The sequence below is a fragment of the Mustela lutreola genome, chromosome 2 (genome assembly GCF_030435805.1).
Source record: "Mustela lutreola isolate mMusLut2 chromosome 2, mMusLut2.pri, whole genome shotgun sequence".
NCBI classification, from domain to species: domain Eukaryota; kingdom Metazoa; phylum Chordata; class Mammalia; order Carnivora; family Mustelidae; genus Mustela; species Mustela lutreola.
Window position 1 is genome coordinate 100,495,667 of NC_081291.1, and position 19,852 is coordinate 100,515,518.

General features: G+C 45.6%; 1 protein-coding gene across 9 annotated transcripts in view; it reads right to left on the bottom strand.

Moving 5' to 3' along the window:
- Positions 1 to 19,852, bottom strand: part of NMNAT3 (nicotinamide nucleotide adenylyltransferase 3) — a 125,582-nt gene that overhangs the window by 70,886 nt on the left and 34,844 nt on the right. For 5 of the 9 annotated variants that reach the window (XM_059162779.1, XM_059162786.1, XM_059162781.1 and 2 more), the window contains exon 2: positions 2,103 to 2,252. In XM_059162779.1, the coding sequence (XP_059018762.1) occupies positions 2,103 to 2,211 (109 nt within the window). In that variant the 5' untranslated portion in view covers positions 2,212 to 2,252. Of the gene's footprint in view, positions 1 to 2,102; positions 2,253 to 19,852 lie in introns of those variants that run through there. The other 4 variants (XM_059162780.1, XM_059162783.1, XM_059162782.1 and 1 more) reach the window with 4 other exon arrangements.

A 19,852-nucleotide genomic window follows, 5' to 3' on the forward strand; every position in this document is an offset into this window, starting at 1 on the left:
CTTCTAAGATTTATTGTTGGTTTGTGAGAAATTTTAGTATCATATACCTTGGTGTTGTTTTCTTCACATTTCTTACATCTGGCATTTGAGCTACTTGATAGAATCTGTTTTCATCAAATTTGGAAATTTTTTAGTCAGTATTTCTTCAGATATTGTTTCCTGTTCTTCCTCTGTTTTTTCCTTCTAGGATTACAAGTATATCACGATTCTTTTAAGTTACCCAACATCTCATTTATATTCTTTCTTTTCAGAATTCCATTTTTCCCGCTGTGTTTCATTTTAGATCAATTCTACCGTGCTATCTTTAAGTTCACTAACCTTTTCTTCCGCAATATCTAATCTGTTAATCCTTTCCATTGTATTTTTCATCACCTCTTGTAGTTTTCATCTCTTAGTATTTGAGCTCTTTTTATATTTTCCAGGTCTCTACTTCTGAGCATATGGCGCATAATTATAGTAACTGTTTTAATGCCGTCTGCTAATTCTAACATCTGTGTGAGTTCTGTTTCAGTTTCAATTGATTTTTCTCCTCATTATGGGTATGTGTACAGACTAAATTTTTTGCCACAGAACACCAACTTGCCCTCCAAAAATGTTTCATTTATCCTATCATTACCAATAGATGACAATGTCTATTTCCCTCTCTATCCTGCCACCACTAGATTTTGTCAGTCCTTTAATTTTGCCAATAGCACAGGCTAAAGCTATTTGCTGCTATAACAGATTTTTACTGAGCACTGACTACAACCTGGTGATGGCTGGTGGAATTTCTGTGATGTTCAAGCAGCCATAGTAGCTGCCATCATGGTGCTTATAACTTTGTGGTATTGACCATGTTTTTATTTGTATTTTCACTGATTATCAGTGACACTGAGCATCTTTTCCCAAGTTTATTGGTCACTTATATTTCTCCTTTGGTATACTACTACTACTGTTCACTGGATTGTTTGGATTTTATTCCTTTGTAAGAGCTATGTATTTACTAAGGATAGATACCCGCTTTCACTTTTCTAAAGATTTATTTGAGAGAGTGTGTGCACAAGTGAAGGGAGAAACAGGGAAAGAGAATCTCCCCAAGGAGACTCCCCACTAGGTGGGGCTTGATCCCACAACCCATGAAAACATGACCTCAGCTTAAATCAAGAGTCAGATGCTTAACTGACTGAGCCACCCAGGCACCCCCACTTTCATCTTTTGATACAAAGACATTCCCTTTAAAATAAACTAATAGTTGTACATAATTTCTTTGAAGAAATTATTTGCATGTTATCAGAATACTTTTTTTCTATATTAAAAATAAATAGGAATTGATTCTGGTTTAAAAACAATGCCCTTAAAGGCAAATATTTTTGAATACAAAAATACAAAATACATATATGAATACTTAAGGTATACATAAATATATAAATACTTTCATATATATCTGACATCAACATATAAATGATTCACATTCTTTTTAGAAATAATTATGCAAATTCCAAATGCCATTTTACTCTCTTAATAATGAAATGGAAAGTCAGAGATGGAACGTTTCTAGATTAAATATTCCCAGCTGATGAAATATTTCTGGCAAAGCCATGCCATCTGTATTGGAAATGGCCTATATGCAAGATTGTTAATTTGTAATTGTCTAAGATCTATTCAAAGAAAATGTCAAAATTCCCATTATAGCATGTTTGCTTTCCCACTGAAGAACAGCAAGAGTTCTCATGCACACACACAAGAGTAGCAAGGCACATACTACCTCCTTATCTGGCTGCGCAGGAAGCAGATAAATGCTTCCTGGGAGTATCAGGAAGAATGCCCAGAGACACAGTTTCTAGAAAGTGCCCATTGTCTTTTTAGCCTTTGTGGGCAACAAGTGGCAGGGGATACTGGAGCCTGACAAGTTGTCAACTTTATGGCCAGGAATAGGACTTGTCCACATATCACGGGGCTAAGAGGTTAGCTCTCCGAATATGATGGGGGAATGTATGCCACCAGTTATGCTGTGAATTCCTATACTGAGCAGTTTTAATAATGGTGGTGATGACAACAGACAGCAGAACCCTATGAGGCCCAAGCCATCAGTTTATCCATTGGGCCTGGCCCCTCTGACTGACCTGTCTGATGTAGGTGGTCTCTGGCCACTTCAAACAAGCGCAGGTGCATGTTGGTGATGGGATTGAAGGAGCCACAGGCCAGGAGCACCACTGGGATTCGGCTCTTCATCTTCTCAGGCACATCTGCACCTGCAGCAGTGGCCACCCTGCCTTCATGGGGACAAAAACTGATGTTAGAGAGCTGGCACCAGACAATTGTCCAGATCAGCGTCCCTAAAGCATATAGAGGCTATTACTTCTCATTTATAAGGTGACTGAGGGGGCAGTAATAACAGTAACAACATTTACGGAGGCTTTACCGTGGGCCAGGACCTGTGCTCAACACTATGTCACTTAGTGTTGTCACCCCCTTACCTCCCCAAATCCTTTCCACAATCCTGAAAGGTCACCTATCCAGCTCAGGGACCTTAGAAGCTACACAACTGGAATGCAGACAGCCTGATGCAGAGACCATGTTCTTCTTATAAGCTCTATAACCTCCCTGGGCTCTGATAGGTTACCTTGAAATCAAAAGGAGGTATGTAAGACCCCCATATGTCATCTCTGACAGTCCAAGTGAAACTCACTATGTCCCAGAGTAGACTGGTACTTAAAAAAAAAAAAAAAACTTATTTAAAAATACTTTCAGTTTTGCAAGTAGAGTTGCAAAATTTGAGCCAAGAATTCCTATATATCCTTTACCCAGATTCCCCAAATGTTAACATCTTACTACATTTGGTTTATCACTCATTCTCTCTCTCTACACAACACACACACACACACACACACACACACATTTTTACCTATAATTTTTTTTTCAGGTGTCTAAGGGTAAGTTGTAGATGTAATACTTCTTTATCCCTAAGTACTTCAGTATGTGTTTTCTAAGAACAAAGGCATTTTCTTATATAACTACAGAGCAATGACTAAAATCCAGAAATTAAGATTGTTACAGGATGAGTATCTAAGCTACGGATCTTTTCTGATTTTACCTATTGTCCTTTATCTAGGGCAGAAGCATTTTGAGGGTACCGTCCACCTTCCAGTCTCCACCACCTGGGGATTTCAGGGCCACGGTTAGGTTAAAGGAAAGGAATAAACAGCCTGGGCTCTAGGACATGCTGGCATACATGGCTCTCCTGCCTCTGAGATGCTCCCTCCTGGAGCGGTGAGCTCTACTGGAATTAGGCTATGTGATGGGGGACAAATCACAGTTCCTCTCTCAGCTGCAGTTTCCTCATATGCAAAATGGGGATAATATGATATCCTCTTACAGGGTTGTTGTGAGGATAAATGAGCTATGTATGAGAAGTCTTACTTTTTATTAAAAGTAAGCATTTAATAAATTACTGTGGCTGTGGCAATGATCATGCCAATAATGAAATGGGTGCTTCAGCTGCTGTCCATGACAAAGAGGAGAGAGGAGGTGGCTCCCAGTGAGCCTCACCCCCTAGTACTCACCTGCAGTCCCTCCCCTTGAGTGTGGGCTGGGCCTACTAACTTGCTTCTACTAAACAGAAGACAGCAAAAGAGTGGGATTTCGCTCCACAGAGGTTACAAAAAGTCTCTGGCTTCCCTTTTGCTTTCTTGTTTGCTCACTTTGATGAAGCCGGCTGTCCTGCTGTGAGATGCCTCATGGGGAGACCCTTGGGGCAAAGAACTGAAAGGGGACCTCTGGTGCCAACAGCCTGTGAGGAATGAAATCCTGCCCATAGCACATTAGTGAACGTGGAAGTGGGCCATTCCCCAATCAAGTCTTTAGATGACACCGAAGGCCTGTGAACATCTTGACTGCAGCCTTGTGAGAGACTCTAAACCAGAAGACCCACTTAAGTAATGTATAGAAATAGTCCCAACTCATAGAAACTATGAGATAATAAATGTGTATTATTTTAACCTGCTAAATTTTGGGTTAATTTGTAAAGCACCAAGGGTAACTAATACAGTGACCTACAGGAAAAATGTGTGGTGGTTCTGACTATAATTCTGCAATGGCAGGGGTAACATGGAGAGTTCTCAGTCACTGGAACCTGGAACTCTCTTTGTACCTAAGGAAACTATTGTAATCTGGCCTTCGTTGTCTGCTTCTCCAGATCCAATGCAGCTGCCTACTTTCAGACTTTTTGTCATGCAAGAAAAGACACCCTCTATCTGTTGAAGTCACTGAAGTTAGGATGCTGGGACTTCTAGTCAAATGCTGCAAAGGCAGGGACTTATGTCCAACCACTGCCTGCCTCAAACTTCAGCAACAGGGGAATACTTGTCAGTGGTTTCTCTGTGAGCTCCTCATGGCTTCCTGCTTCAAGCTTTTGTACATGTTATTTCAGTTTCTTCCAACTGGAATACCCCCCAGCACACCCCAATCTGTTAAGATTCAACTCAGGTGATCATTTGTGACTTCAATCACTATTTCTTGACTGCCTACTAGGTGCCTGTATCAGTTAGGGATGCATTTGGCTACAAGTCCCAGAAGCCTAAAACTTTAAGGGCTTAAACGCACAGAGGTTATTTGTTTCTTGCATGACAAGAAGTCTAAGTAGGCAGCCGCCATTAGGTCACTGGCTCAACAAGGACCTGCAGTTCTCTCAGTTTTTCCCTCATGGTCACAAGATCGCTGCTGTGGCTACAGCCATCTTGAATGTGATCAAGGAAAGAAAGAGCAAAGAGCTACTCAGGTTATAGCTCTTAATCAAAAATACAGCCTCTCCAGTGGGAATCAGCAAAGAAAAGGGAATTGGAAATAGGATTAGCTAATGCACGGCATCTGCCATAGACTTGGGGATACAATGGCTATGGAGCTGGCTGCTGAGCTGGCTCTTCTGACAGCTAGCTGGGGTCGGGGAATTTATGACTTACCTTCCATAAACCATAGACCCCATTCTTTTGTAAAAACCTGCTCTTGTGCCTTTCCCACCCACCAGACAATAAGCCCACTAAGAACAGGAATGGTGTTTCCTTCATCTCTGGCTCCCACCTTCAAGCACAGCACCTGGCCTCGAGGAGGGCTCAGTGAAGATTGCAAAGGGTGGTGGCTAGCTGTAGAGGGAAACTGGGTCCTGGCAGGGGGAAGGCCTAATGCACTTCCTAATGTAGAGACGTTATTCTGGATGTATTCTGAGGTACAGCATGTAGGTAAAAAGAACTTCCAACCTAAGCTGGCTACAGTTTCTTCAATCGTCCTTGAAGGCAGCAGTAACACCCCCAACTGCGGCAGAAGAAAGCAGTCTGCAAGCTACTGCTGCTAGCTTCTTCCTGGGGAAGGTGGGTGGTTTAATGAGATATTATTTGCAGAGTGTGCTTAGCTATTCACAAAAGCAGCCTTGTGATGACTGTATCTGGAGAGGCTGGCTGATATACAAACTATTATGAAGCCTTTCAAAATTCTATTTCGTTTTGACAAAATATAATTTTTTAGAGCTTCTAAAACACATAACGGCAGCATCTCAGGTAACCTGGGGTTTTGATTGTTTTTTTTTCAAAAGTTCCCAGAAACTATAAATTAGATCATTTGTTTGAATGGCGGCATCAACAGCAATGGAGTGTGATGTTGGGGAGAAGTATCAATGATATTTAATGTGTCTGTCTTTTCTTTCCTTGCCAGCAGTGCACCGAGCCACAATGCTCCAGAGTGACTGCGCCTGTTGGGGCCACGGCTGGGGTGGGAAGAGGCACTGAGTGTGGGTTCCCAGGCTCAGGAACAAGGTTGGTGCTCCTGCCTCACTTGTGTACTCTAACCTGCGTCAACTAAACCTGCTCCCACGCCCAAATCCAATGAAACACAATGACAGCCTTAGAAAGGACTCACTCCAGGGGCCACTAGGAGAATAAACCAGGTTCTGATTTGCGTGCAGGTCTCCCCAGACATGAGGGCACATGTAGGCCATAAAGTGAGTCACCTGCCCTGCCACCAAGTAGTATCTAGTGAGATGAAGCAAGGGCAGGACGACGTTGGCGATCGATGGTTCTCATCAAGAAGCATTTTTTTTTAAAAATTATTTTTGAGAGAGAGCAAGCACAAGTGGGGGGAGGGGTGGAAGGAGAGGCAGGCTCCCCCGCTGAGCAGGGAGCCCGATGCGGGGCTCCCTCCCAGGACCCTGAGATCACAGACCTGAGCTGAAGGCAGACGCCTAACCAACTGAGTCACCCAGGCGCCCTCATCAATAAGCAGAGTGAGCAGTAACTGCTGCTGAAGAACTTAAGCTGAGAAGGAGGCATGCGTGATCTTCTTGGAATTTCTCATTAAAACGAAGAGACAAGGCGAACAGCTTCCACCTGGGGCCACAGACTCCTCTCCAGATATAGACCTCATCTGGCTTCACAGCCACCCCAACAGCATGTCACCCCACTCTTCGAAGACAGCACACTGTGTCCCTTCTCCCCACTTCTGCAGACGCAGTTCCGGCTACCTCAAACACCCTCCTCCTCATCCCTGCCTTCAAGCTGTTCTCCTTGGAGTGTTTACCCAACCCCCCAGCCCCTCACCAGGCTATACATACCCAGGACCCGCTTTATCACTTTCTACTTCCAGCCACCACAGAGCTGCCATTGCTTCGTCCCCATCATGCTCTCCCCCAAGCAGAAGGTGAACTCCTACGGGGTGGCTTCTCATTCACATGGGTCCCCTCACCTCCTGCACTGTGCCTAGCACACAGGTGTTCAGGAAATGTGGAGAACGAATGAGAGAATGAGGGATGGTCTCCAACTGAGCATCATCCTTTGCAAGCGGCTACCTCACTTCTTTGGTTCTGTCCCAAACAGTCCTGGACTGGGCCTGCCGCAGATATAAACTGACCTTTCTGGCTTCCAAGAGGCACTTCGGACCCCAAGACCCCACTCCACTTCAGACTGAAATCCAAGAAGACATTCCTGCCCTGGTGCACCATGGTCCATGGCAGGATCCCATCGGCCTGGATACGCCAACTTCCCGCCCACTGACACCAAGGGCATCCCTCTGCTCTGGAGAGCTGGAGGCTAGCAGTCGCTGCCCTGACAGGCACAGGCTCTGCAGATGTGGTTAAATTCAGGACCACATATAGGGAGGTTAGACTGGATTATGCAGATGGGCCCAGTTTTATCATGAGGGTCCTAGTGAGGAGGAGGAAAGGAGGCTCAGACACCAAAAGATGCAAGGGTCCAAAGTGACCATCAGGAGGTAAGAGGCTATGCTGCCGACTTTGACAGATGACGGGGTGAGGAACCAAGCGGTGCAAGTGGCCTCTAGGAGCTGGAACTGGCAAAAGGAAACAGATCCTCCCCTAGAACCTTCAGAAAGAATGCAACCCTGTGGACCCCTTGGTTTCAGGCTTCTGACTTGTAGAATGGTAAGAAAATAAAACTGTTGTTTTCAACTGGTCATTCAGGGCAATCTGTTACAGTAGCCATAGGAAACAAATACACTTCCCGATGTGGGCGCAGGCTCTCTACAGTGACCTCAAGCAGGGGCAGGGAAGGTGAAGGAACTGAACCAGTGACGAGTGTCCTGACGGGTGTGTTGGACCAGAGCGGCAGAGGCCCAGAAATCACCCAGGGTGGGGTGATGGACTAAAAGCTCACTGATGTGGCTGTGTGTGGGTGACTCAGGATCCAGGCTGCAGAGGGTATAAAGATCCCACAGCCCTTAGGGGGTCTCCAGAGACTTGATTTCATTCCATAGGGAATGAGGAACCTCAGAAGGATTTTGAATGGGGATGGGACTTACTCCTACTTCTGTTTCAGGAACAGCTCTCAAGTGCTCCCAGGAGAGTGCATCCAAGGCCCAAGGCAGCTTCTGCCCAGATCCTGCTGCCTGGGGAAGGGCAGGTGCTTTCCCAGCTCACCTGAGGACAGCCTTTCCTACTGCCTACATTTCACTTTAATCACCAGGTAATGTGATGCCAGCCAATGGCCCGCATGCACCAAATTCTAACTAAGTGTGCACCCTTCGGCCCATTTGTCACAGGCCGTCGCAGAGACACAGGAAGGAAAGGCGAGCCAGGAAGGTTAAGTGCCGTCACCGCAGATGTAATGTGCTAATGCTCATCGCTTGGAAGGCAGTCAATTTACCTTTCCCTGCGGTGAGCGCCTCTAACAGGACCTGGCCCTTCAGAAAGGGGCTGAAAACATCCCTGTTTATTATAGACATAAAGCGGATGGCTTCAGGCAGAATGGAAATGGATTCTACAAACATCTTTCATTACACAGACCTCTTGACCGGACTCCTCATCTTAAAGAAAACAAGAGATGCGGTTTGTATTTCTGGGGTTGACGAGCACATTTTTCAGGACCCAGGGAAATCATTTCCATCTGCACAAGTATGTCAACTTCTCCAGGGCAATCAACCTTCACGCGAACTCTGGGCACTTTTTCTTTTCAACTTTGCCGGATTCACCTGCTGTTGCTATGGGCACACAGTGCTGCTAGGAACAAAAGCTGAGCGAGCCTTCATTGTCAGTGTGAGGCTCCTCCGTCAGCCACCTCTCCACGGACACAAACATGCCAATTAAGCACTCGTCCTAATTACAAGACTCCCAGGAAAGCAGGCAGCCTGGCTCTTCGGTTGGGAAAACTTTCAAAAGATGTGAAGAAGGCACAAGGAATGGAATGAGGTCTCTTGCAGGCCCACGCTCAGGAGCTGGGATGCATTTCGACGGGTGCAGGAAAGTGGAAGGGAGTCACAGCTACGGGCTTGCCAAGTGAAAGGCGATGCATTGTGTTCCAACTTTACACACATCAGGCTGATTCTTGAAACCTGCCTGGAAGGAAAGGGTCTGTGCCTGCATTCTGGTCAAGAACCTCATCAACTGGGGCACCTGGGTGGTGCCTCTGCCTTCAGCTCAGGTCATGATCCCAAGGTCCTGGGATCGAACCCCACATCGGGTTCTCTGCTCAGTGGGGGGAGCCTGCTTCCTCCTCTCTCTCTCTGCCTACTTGTGATCTGACTGTCAAATAAATAAAATCTTAAAAAAAAAAAAAAAAAGAGAAAAAACCTCATCAACTTCTCTGAGTCTCAGTGAGCCCCAGGGAAGATGGAGATAAATCACATACCACGTAGGGCTGTCATGGAGCTTACCAGAGCTGACCCACCAACCACAATGCTTGGCCCATAGGGGGTTCTCCAAAAATATTAGCTCTGCTTTCCTTTCATTATGTTTTTATTTACTTATTTTTTAAGAATTTATTTATTTGACAGAGAGAGAGCATAAGTAGGCAGAGAGGCAGGTAGAGAGAGAGGAAGAAGCAGGCTCCCTGCTGAGCAGAGAGCCTGATGCTGGACTCGATCCCAGGACCCTGAGATCATAACCTGAGCTGAAGACAGAGGCTTAACCACTGAGCCACCCAGGCACCCCTCCTTTCAATTATGTTTAAAGCAGAGCTCACCATCCCCACCTCCACCTGCTTTTTCTCTGTTTTTGCAGTCACCCACGATCAAAACCTGACAGCCTTAGGGCTGCCTTAGCATCGACCTGCCTGTTAGGCATCTCTTCCTGACTGGCCTGGCCCAGGAGATGTGCCCACAGAAGGGAGCTCCCGAGGAAGGCCGTCCCCACACACCACTGCTCTAGTCTTCCACCCAGCTTCAACCCTAACAACTCAGCACTGAGCGTCACTTGTCCCTGAAGCTAAGACTTGATTGTGAGAAACAGGTAGTGTAATGTCATGCTGGTAGAAATAACATCTGATGCTGAATATGCTCCAGATCACAGCTGACTTGCCACCTTGGAACAAAGAAGGTAGAAGAGACGGGGGAGACTATGAGAAGTGCTTGGCATCTCCTGTGAGCAGTGCCAAGTAGCAGATAATTAAAATCACAACCTACCAGCAACTGTGCTAGTGCCTCAGAGGTATATGGCTAGATAAAACCTGGCCCCTGTGCTCCAGAATATTATAGTCCGGAAGGAAGAACAAACCACTAGTCTCCCAGGTGGGACAGAGTTTGCTGGGAACTTCCCACTACCCACTCTGCCTTTCACTTTAGTAACAGAGTCTCTGTCTTTTGCTGGCAGGTAACTATATTCCCCAGTCTCGGTGGCAGGGGAAAGCTGTCCACGTGCCGAAGGTCTGGCCAAAGATCTATGAACAGAAGTGCTGCGTGATACTTCCAGAACCTTCGTGAAATGGGAAAGTCCTGCCCTTCTCCTCTGCACTCCTGCTGACTACAATGTGATGGCTGGAATATGGCAGCAAAACTAGACCGACTCCCAGTCTGACAGAGAATAAGCCAAGAGAAAGCCAGGACCTTAATGACTCTGGAGTGGCCATACCAGGCCCAGACTGCCTACCTTCAGCCTTCTTTTTCCTGGGGGAGAAATAATCTTGTAAGTCACCATTATTTTCTATTTTTCCATTATATGTGGTGAAACCCAGTTCTAACTGATATACTGATCTTTAATGAATGTTTACTGAACTAGTGTATAAAGGAATGAAAAAGTGTGTAAACTTTGAGAAGTGTCTACTGCCCCAGTTAAACCTGTTTTATATGCAGAAACTCAAATGGATATTGTTTGAAAGGGAAAATATACCTAAGGAAAAAAATCTATCATAACTTAATTTTTTATATGAATTTTTCATGGGAGGGAAAAATCCTTACTCAGGACTCTAGAAAGCTGAAATGTGTAGCAGTGAATCTGCTTTTCTGGAGATCACAAAAACCAGACTCTGTCCTATCTCCTTCCCCCCAAAACAGATTCATTATGGTGTGCTGTTGCACTCTGCTTTGAGTGGGCATTTGCCATATGGCTTGGCAGTTTAATGGTTTTCTGATACTTGACAAAAATGAAGCACAATCATTTTGCAAGGAGTCTGCGTTCCTAGATGGGTCTTTTCCAAATAACAGCTGTGCCTCAAAATTGAGTTACTCAAATTGCAATTTGTGGACACAATACTCAAACATTTACAAGTGAGCAAAACCTCAAATCACTTGGGCTATTTCCAGGCTTCGGAGTTTATGAAGTTTTTAGCAGTGTTATGAGTGTGCAGCTGTCAACAAACTCAAGCCAAAGTCTCCAAACCACCAGCCCCGGCAGGCAGTAGAGATGGCCTACTTAGCAGCAGGACGTGTGCCGCCGGCCACAAACCCTCAGGAACGAGAGAACACAAGGGTAGGAAGCTTCACACTAAAGCCCACAGACCAGATCCCTCTGCCTTTCTCTCTACTCCCTACCATGCTGTACGGATGATAGCAAATCTATAGCTCGAGCCCTGACCTTGCTTGTGGGCCCCTACAGCTCCAGGGATGATCACCTGGCACTGGCTTGATCACCAGCCACATAAACATGGATTCAAAGCCGAGTAGCAAGACTTCGGAACTGAGTGACCTTGAGTTTATCAGTCAGGAGAGTCCAGATGAGATACACTAACAATTCCCAAATCTCAGGAGCTTTAAACAATAAAGGTCTGTTTTATGTTCCTATTACACGCGCATTCCATGCTGGTTGAGGCTCTGTTCTGTACCATCTTTTCCCCTCAATCCAGGACTCCAGCCGATGAGCAGTCACTACCTGGAATATGGTGTCTGTAGCAGAAGGAAACAAAATGGGCTCCAGAAGGACTGCTGCCAGCAACTGTACCGTATGGTTGGCTCACACTGGCACATGTCACTTCCAACAACCCTGCCCAACTTCACCAAGTTAGAAAATATAATTGACTCTAGCTCTCCACCTTCAGGACACAGAAATATCTGGGAATAGCCTTGTGCCTACTACCATCAACCAACTACTCGAGCTTCAATGACCTATCTGGAAAATGGAGATAATGACACCTCCTCAGATTGTTCTAAAGGGTCATCAGAATTGACCCATGCAGAGTACTCAAAACAGTGCCTGGCCCACAGGAGGTTCTCCAGAAACACCAGCTCCTTTCCTTGCCTTCAAAACAGAAATCATTTCCCACTCCTTCTTCAGGCTGCCCAAACCCCTTGTCTGCAAAAAGTTCCACGCTTTTTCTAGTCACTTTCAATCAAAACATGCCAGTTAGCTAGGACATCTCTTCATCCTTCATCATGTCCTCCAATACAATGAACCTCCAAGTATGGCCAATATTCCGTGAGGTCTTCACTTCCTATCACTACTGAGACCCACCTTGCTATTGGATTTCATTATCTTCTTGAATAAGTTAGGATTTTTAAAAATCGCAGATGAGAGAAACAAGCTCTGGTCATTCTAGTTCCCCTCCATGGCCACCAAAGGCAAAGCAGTAAAGGGGCATGGAATCATGGGAAGGCTACCAGGCCATCACACAGAGTAAAGGATGAGCTGAACATGAGGTCTCAGGGTGGACAAGGGACAGGGCAGGGCCACGGTCTCAGCCTGGTCGGAGTCCCATGGTACAGACATGGTCAGTGGGACTCACGCCAATGTACAGTGTTGTTCCTAGAGAGGAGCTGTTGATGTGGGCTGGATAGACCCTTAGCCACCCCCACTGATAGCTTCCACATGTGGTGAGAGAAACTCTGGAATCCTTCCCCCCCCCAATCCAATCTTTTCTCAATATGCTAAATGGATTAATAGTCCTTAAGTTTGGGTTAAGTCACTGAAACTACTTTGACAAACTACTTTTGACAAAATACTGAGGGTCTGCCATGCATCAGACACTGTTAAAAACCTGGGGCTTCATGCCAAGCCAGTGATGAATCTTCAGCAATTTGTTCTCCATTGGCATTTGGCTGCTCAGCCATGTCCTTCATGTGACATGAGACCTTTGGAGATTTTAGTACCACTCCACCTCTAATTGTTTTCCGACCTATTCCCTACATGTGCTCCCTGTCCTTCCCAAGCTCAGACCACCTGCTGTTCTCTGCTGGGTCTTATGAGTGTTCCCACTCCTTGGGCTTCTGTTTATGCCACTTCCTAGAGCTAGGTGGTCTCTTTCATGCCAGCTCTCCCACACAGCTTCCCCAGCAGCCCCTAGAAGTCACTGTTCCATCCTCTGACCTCTTAAAGGTGATACTCTGTCTGTATTATTGAGTCTCTCCTCTTTTCTTGCCTAACAGATTATAAATCCCTGAGGGCAGGGATCCCATGGGGTCTAATGCAGAGTGGAATGCAAATAAGGAATATTCACTTTATTCCCTGGGGACAAGGTAGAAGTGAAAAGCAGATCCAAATGAGAGCCAGAGAGCACTGGTCACTCCCTGGCATGGTCTAGGCCAAAGCACCTCCATTCTTGCCTCCAATATCCAACACTTGCTGGCTTTTCCTGTTCATTTTACCTGATGCAAATTTCTGTCCCCCTAGGCATCAGCTCCCTTCTGGACTTGAATTTTGCTCTTACCCCATATTGTGTCTGCTGCCTTGGCTGGGCTGCACCCAGAATCCTCGCTGGCACCTTAGAGCCATCACCTGATTCCTCTCTCCATTCCCTGCCTCTGCCCCTACCCAATACAGGGTATATGTCTAGGGCCCTGCTCCAGCCCAGCAGCAGGCAATGAACCACAGTGAGTGTTGGGAAAAGCAGTCCCACACCCTCTACAGACCAGGGAGATTCCCTGTATGGCAGAAAAACACAGAGCTGTCCATAACTGTGGCAGGGGATCACACCATAGCCCTTCTAGTGCTCAGAGAACAAAACTGGCAGCCATCTGGGCTCTTCTCTCTCCCTTGCCTCGGCAGCCTGTCAGTTCCACCTCTGCAGTATCTTTGTAATCCGTCTCTCAAACTCCGCAGTCCCTGCCTTGGATTGGGGCTCATTATTTCTCAGTTGGACCTGAGTAAGCCCTTACCTGTCCCCAGTGTCACCCCCTAGGCCCATCTCTGCTAGCTGCTCAAGGGATCTTTTGGCATGCACATATGGTTTCCTGCTTCCCCCATCACCCAATCACATTGTGGGTAATGACACTCCTCAGTGTGGCATCTGTGTGCCTTAGGGTCTGGCCATGCCTGTTTCGTCAGCCTCCTCCCTTCCTCCCAAACCCCTCCCCCGGGCTGCTCCATCTAACCGCTTTCCAACCTGTCTTAAGTCCCCTTCGGTGCAATTTTAAGACCAGCCCTGAAATCAAATACAAAAATTCTAACAAGACAACTTTGTTTAGCTTGCTTGTTCATTCACTAAAAGAGAAAATAAGTTGCCCCTTAAAATAAGCTTGCCACTATCAAGTTCGTCAGGGCAGTAGGAGCTGACAGGAAGATCCCAAAATGCCTAGAAAGGTAGGAAGCTGGCCAGGCTCTCCATGAAGGCAGAAGAGACCAGTGGAGGCCCAGTGAGCCACAGCAGAGGACAAAGGTAGGAGTCTTGCTGCTCAAAGATAGGTGTTCACTTGGGAATTTCACCGGGCACAACACAACCAGGTCCAGAGCAATCCTTTCCCATTTCACATAACAGAACTTCCTCCAGAAATTATAAGCCAAGCAGCTCATCTTCCCTTCTTTATTGGGCTATAAGCAGACTGCTATAGTCCTGAGCGGGTAACTGCAAATCTGGGCAGTGATCTATGAAATCAGAACAGACCTGGGTTTGGGCATGTGATTAATTAAAAATTTTAACCAACTTCATCCCATGTATATTTAATGTTATGCATAAGTGCTTTTGGGCTGGCTGGAAATCAGTACCAAAGAGTGGGCAGTTCATAGAAACACCTGCAGTCCCTGTGATTCCGAAACAAACAAACCTTCTTTTGTTTCTTCTCTTGGTTGCTGCTTCAGAATCCACTAGCAGGACTGGCAGATCATTCTCTGCCCACGTCCCCCCACTGAAGCCCAAGCATTTCTCCTGCACACAAGAGTATGTGTTCTCAGACCATGAAGGGAATACTTCCTCTGGCCTTGAACTGAGGCTGCCTGTGCCTGCAACTGAGGGACCTCTGGAACGGAAAACGGTTGGCATTTATAAGCTCTGCAGCCTTCACAAGCCCTTCAGTCTCCCAGAAAATGAGGATAACCTAAGCTCATCCATGGAGGCCATGAAGATGACCTGAAGAGACACATTAGGACTTCATCTCCTACACTGCATTCAGAGGAGGGGGAAACTTCCATCACAGAGTTAGGGAATGGGATTCATTATGTAAAGACACCAATATCCGCAATAGACTCTACCTGTTCCTGCAAGAATAGGTCAAATGAAGCCACTATTTGTCTGAGCACATCCACGACTGCACTGTACAGAATCAGGGATTTCAGGCCAACTCAGGCCTGGGCGGGAGCAGTTGAAGCAGCCCACCAGGTCACACACAACACTCCAGTGGACCTGCAGCAGGCTCCCTCCCAAAAAGGACTTGTTGATTTACTTTACTATGTATAAATTTAAAAACCAGCAAAGAGGTTAATCTGCTTCTATGATTTCTGAAAAAGTAACGTATTTATCTGGTACACACTTTGGCTGATGTTTCCTTTTCTAGACTCTTGTGATCCATAGTGATCCATGAGTGCGCATACTACAACATGGGGCTGGTGCAGAGACTGCCCAAAAGTGCAGGCAAGGAGGGTCCTGGCCTTGGGAACAAGCAGGTCCCTGGGCCTCAAGGTCAATGGGCAGAGCTTCTAGCTCTCCTCTCCAAGGAGGTCAGAAGAACTAAAGAGCACTATGTGCCTAGAGGTGGAGGTGAAGCCAGATGCAGATGTCTGTAGGTATCAACTCTAAAATTAAGACAGTGAGGCTTCATCCCCCAGGCCTCTAGCTCATGTGAATTCTCTTACATGTGCGGGCCTCACTAAATCAATAAAATAATAATTTAAGTGAAAAACAAAATATAGCCAAAATTAAATGATTTAAGGTCACTGTCTTCCCTGAGCAGATGTTCCACAGGGAGTGTGATGTGGCAGAGAATCTGCTGGCCCTTCCTGCAGCACCGCAACCCCCTTTTCTCCTTGCTAAGAAACCTGATTTGGGGGGCACCTGGGTGGTTCAGTAACCCCAAGCCTTGGACTCTCAATTGCGGGGCTCCGCACTCAGCGGAGAGTCTGGTTCTCTCCTTCCCTTTCCTTCTGCCATTCCCACTCACGCGCACCCTCTCCAAAATAAATCTTCAACACTACAACAAAACCTGATTTTGTTCAGCTTCAGGGTCAAGGGGCACAAATCCAGAAAGAAACCACAGCACCACAGCCACCATGGCGGGCCACTTCCTTCACCCGTGATTGGTCAGGCAGGAGCACGTGACCCAGTCCTGACCAATGAGATGCAGGAGGAAGCGCCCAAAGGCCCATGGGAAAGATTCTGAAAATGCAAGGACAATCTGTCTTTCATCCGAGCCTTCCCAGGGACGCTGCGGTACAGGGTGTTCACGCTCCCAGCTGCCACTGCCCTCCTGTGACTGCAAAGGGAAGGCCTAGGGAAATGCAACAGTGACGGGCAACCCAGAGACTTGGTCTCATTAAGCCCCTGCAGTAATCTAGTACAGCTTCTCCCTAGGCTTTATTACGTGAGCTGCTAAGATACCTTCATTGCCACTACACCTGCAGGCTATTTTTTCAGCTGCCTCTGTCCTCCCATGTCTAAACGGAGACATCTCAGGTGACTTCGGTTCTTGCCTCCACCTCACACTCCTGCAGGCTATTTTTTCAGCTGCCTGTGTCCTCCCATGTCTAAACGGAGACATCTCAGGCGACTTCGGTTCTTGCCTCCACCTCACAGTGTGTGCATACCGTGAGAGCCCAGTGCATAAAGACGGCTACTTCCATATCACATGGCCCTGCAGTCAAGGCAGCTCTCTCCCTGGGCAGCAGCTGACCCGAGACCGCATCTGGGTCAGAAGACATCCTGCTTTCTGAGGCCTCGGGAGGGACGGTATGCTGAACACCAACGTGGAGCTGTACTGGGAATCTTCCAGGACATGAACAAATGTGATTTTTGGTAGATACTGTGACCTCAGAACCTCAGAACCACAAGGAAGCTGCCTCCAGGGCCTCTTTGCAGACCCCTCTCAACTGCACTCATTGTCCTCACAGAGACTGACTACAGGGACCTTTCTGAGGACAGCTCTGTATCCCGTGGTACTTTTATACAGCCAATGGCTCCTTGGGGCGTACTGCCTTTGGTGGAGCTCCCACCCTTCTCTCCACAGGTAGGGACACCTGCGCTTTTCCAGCTTCAGTGTTGGCTGCTTACCTAAGGTGCCTGTCGTCCAACACAGCCTGGTGACCCGAGGAAACCTGAACACACCCACAATGCCATCTCATTTTATTCCTGATGGTCTCTCTGCCTAGAATGCTCTCTCTACCCATTTCTACCTATTAAACATTGTTCCCTCAGCCCTCAGCATACATTAGGCCAACCATAGAAGGTCTCCTCCTCATAATGATAAAATACAACCCAATTTAAAACACACAAAGGACCTGGATAGACATTTCTCCAAAGAAGATACACAAATGGGGGCGCCTGGGTGGCTCAGTGGGTTAAGCCGCTGCCTTCGGCTCGGGTCATGATCTCAGGGTCCTGGGATCGAGTCCTGCATCGGGCTCTGTGCTCAGCGGGGAGCCTGCTCCCCCCCCCCCCCCACCTCTCTGTCTGCTGCTCTGCCTGCTTGTGATCTCTGTCACATAAATAAATAAAATCTTTAAAAAAAAAAAAAGAAGATAAACAAACGACCAATCAACACATGAAAAGATGCTCAACATCACTAATCACTAGAGATACGCATATCAAAACTACCATGGGATACCACCTCAGATAAATTATGATAACTATTATCCAAAAAAGAAAGAGGGGGAAAAAAAAAAAAGAAGTGTTGACAAGGATGTGGAGAAATTGGAACTTTTGTGCACTGCTGGCGGGAATGCAAACTGGTACAGCCACTGTGGAAAATAGTATGGAGTTTCCTCTAAAGATTAAAAATAGAACTACCCTATGATCCAGCAATTCCACTTTTGGGTATACACCCAAGAGAACTGAAAGCAGCCACATGAACAGATGCTTGTACATCCATGTTCATAGCAGTATTATTCACAGAAGCCAAAAGGTGTAAGCAAACCATGTGTCCACAGACAGATGAATGGATAAACATAATGTCTATATATATTATATAACATTTTATATTATATGTGTATATACATATATAATTACATATACAATGGAATATAATTCAGTCTTCAAAAGGAAAAATATCTGACACATATTAGGACATTATGCTCCATGAAATAAGTCAGCCACAAAAAGATAACTATCACCTAGAACAGACAAATTCATAGAGACAGTAAAATGGTGGTTGCCAGGGGCTGGAGGGAAGAGGGAATAGAGTGTTATGTAGTGGGTAGAATTTCAGTTCTGCATCCATGAAAGAGTTTTGGAGATGGTTGCACAACAGTCTGAATATACTTAACATTACTGAACTATATACTTAAAAGTTGTTAAGATGGTAAATTCTTTGTTGTATGTACTTTACCATAGCTACAAGTTTAAAATAAAAGGTCGCCTTTGATAAGCCTCAACCGGGCTCTGGTTGCATTTCATTGTTCATCAATCTGCCTTGATTTCTTGTTTTCTGTTCTTTCAGGATTGTTTTGAGACCTACCTCGTTGCCTAAACCACAAGAATCACAGAGTAAAGAGCAAGAGCCCTAATTGAACTGTTCCTTAAGTCTATAGTTCCTAGGGCACTTCAATTACATGAACCAATAAATTCCCTTTTGGACATTAAGCTAGTTTGAGCTTGTGTCCTGTGACTTGTAACCAAAATTAACTGAACTGAGACTACACTTGATTTGAAATATCAGAACTCTAAGAATTTAAAAAAAAAAAGACACTGAAGATTTCTAGGGAATAAACAAAACAAAGTGCATAGACAAAAAGCTGAGAGTATGACTGGCATTTAACCCCTCCTTTGCAACATTAGATGCAACAGACAATTACCAATGCCTGCATCCTTCTACGACAAGAGGACTTTCAATCTGGAATTCTCTATTTGGCTAGATAATTAAGTATGGAGTTACAACAATACATTTTTATAGATGAATAGACTCAAAAGTTTACCTCCCAGGTATTCTTTAAAGTAGTTCTTTGAGGGTATGTTCCAGCAAAACAAGAAAGGAAACCCAACAAAGTACAAGATAGGGATCCAACCTAGGAGGATGGTGAAGCTAGGATGAGCTGTACAAGCTGGAGAGGACTGAGCAGCACAGCAAAGTGTGGGGTTCTAAGAAAAAAGAAAGAGAGAAGAGGCTGGAGAGGCTAGGTCAAATGGGGTTATGGTGAAAGCATTTCTCTAAACTATAGTTTAAAAAAAAAAAAAGAAAGAAAAATCGAAGTAAAACAAAAAGTGACATAACATGGTCCAAAAATAATGTAAATTAAAATGACATAATTTTAAGCTTTTTATGAAATATGAGAAAATACATTTGACCCTCATATTAGGAGCCCTGTGATTCGTCCAGGGCTACTTAACCCTGGAGTGAGCATTTATGTGGCCATAATGATTTAAATCCTACTTAATGATGTTCAACTTTTAAAGTCAAATCCGTGAAAAGGCACAGAAGGCTTAACTGTGACTATAGAATAGAAAGGTAATGTTAAACCCCTGGCAATGTAAGAATACAGCTAGCTACCAATGAGAAGTGGTGGGGAACGAAAGAGGGAACGAAGAGGAATAGGCACCAATGTTTTCCTCTTGTCACATGGGGAGTCTAGGCACTGATTACTTTACCAAGAAGAAACAGAGAATTGGTTCTGAGCATCAGATAAGGGGGAAATAGCATTTTAATCAAGCCAGGGCATAAACGTCTCTCCTTGAAAAGCTGGGAAGGTAGGCAGGTCAGGGATAGTACAGCAGCTCTGATGTCATCAACATCCCAGAATCCTTTTTTTTAGATTTCTCTATCATTTTTTGAACAAGCCTTCCATCTATCCTCAAGATTGTCTCATGATCACCTG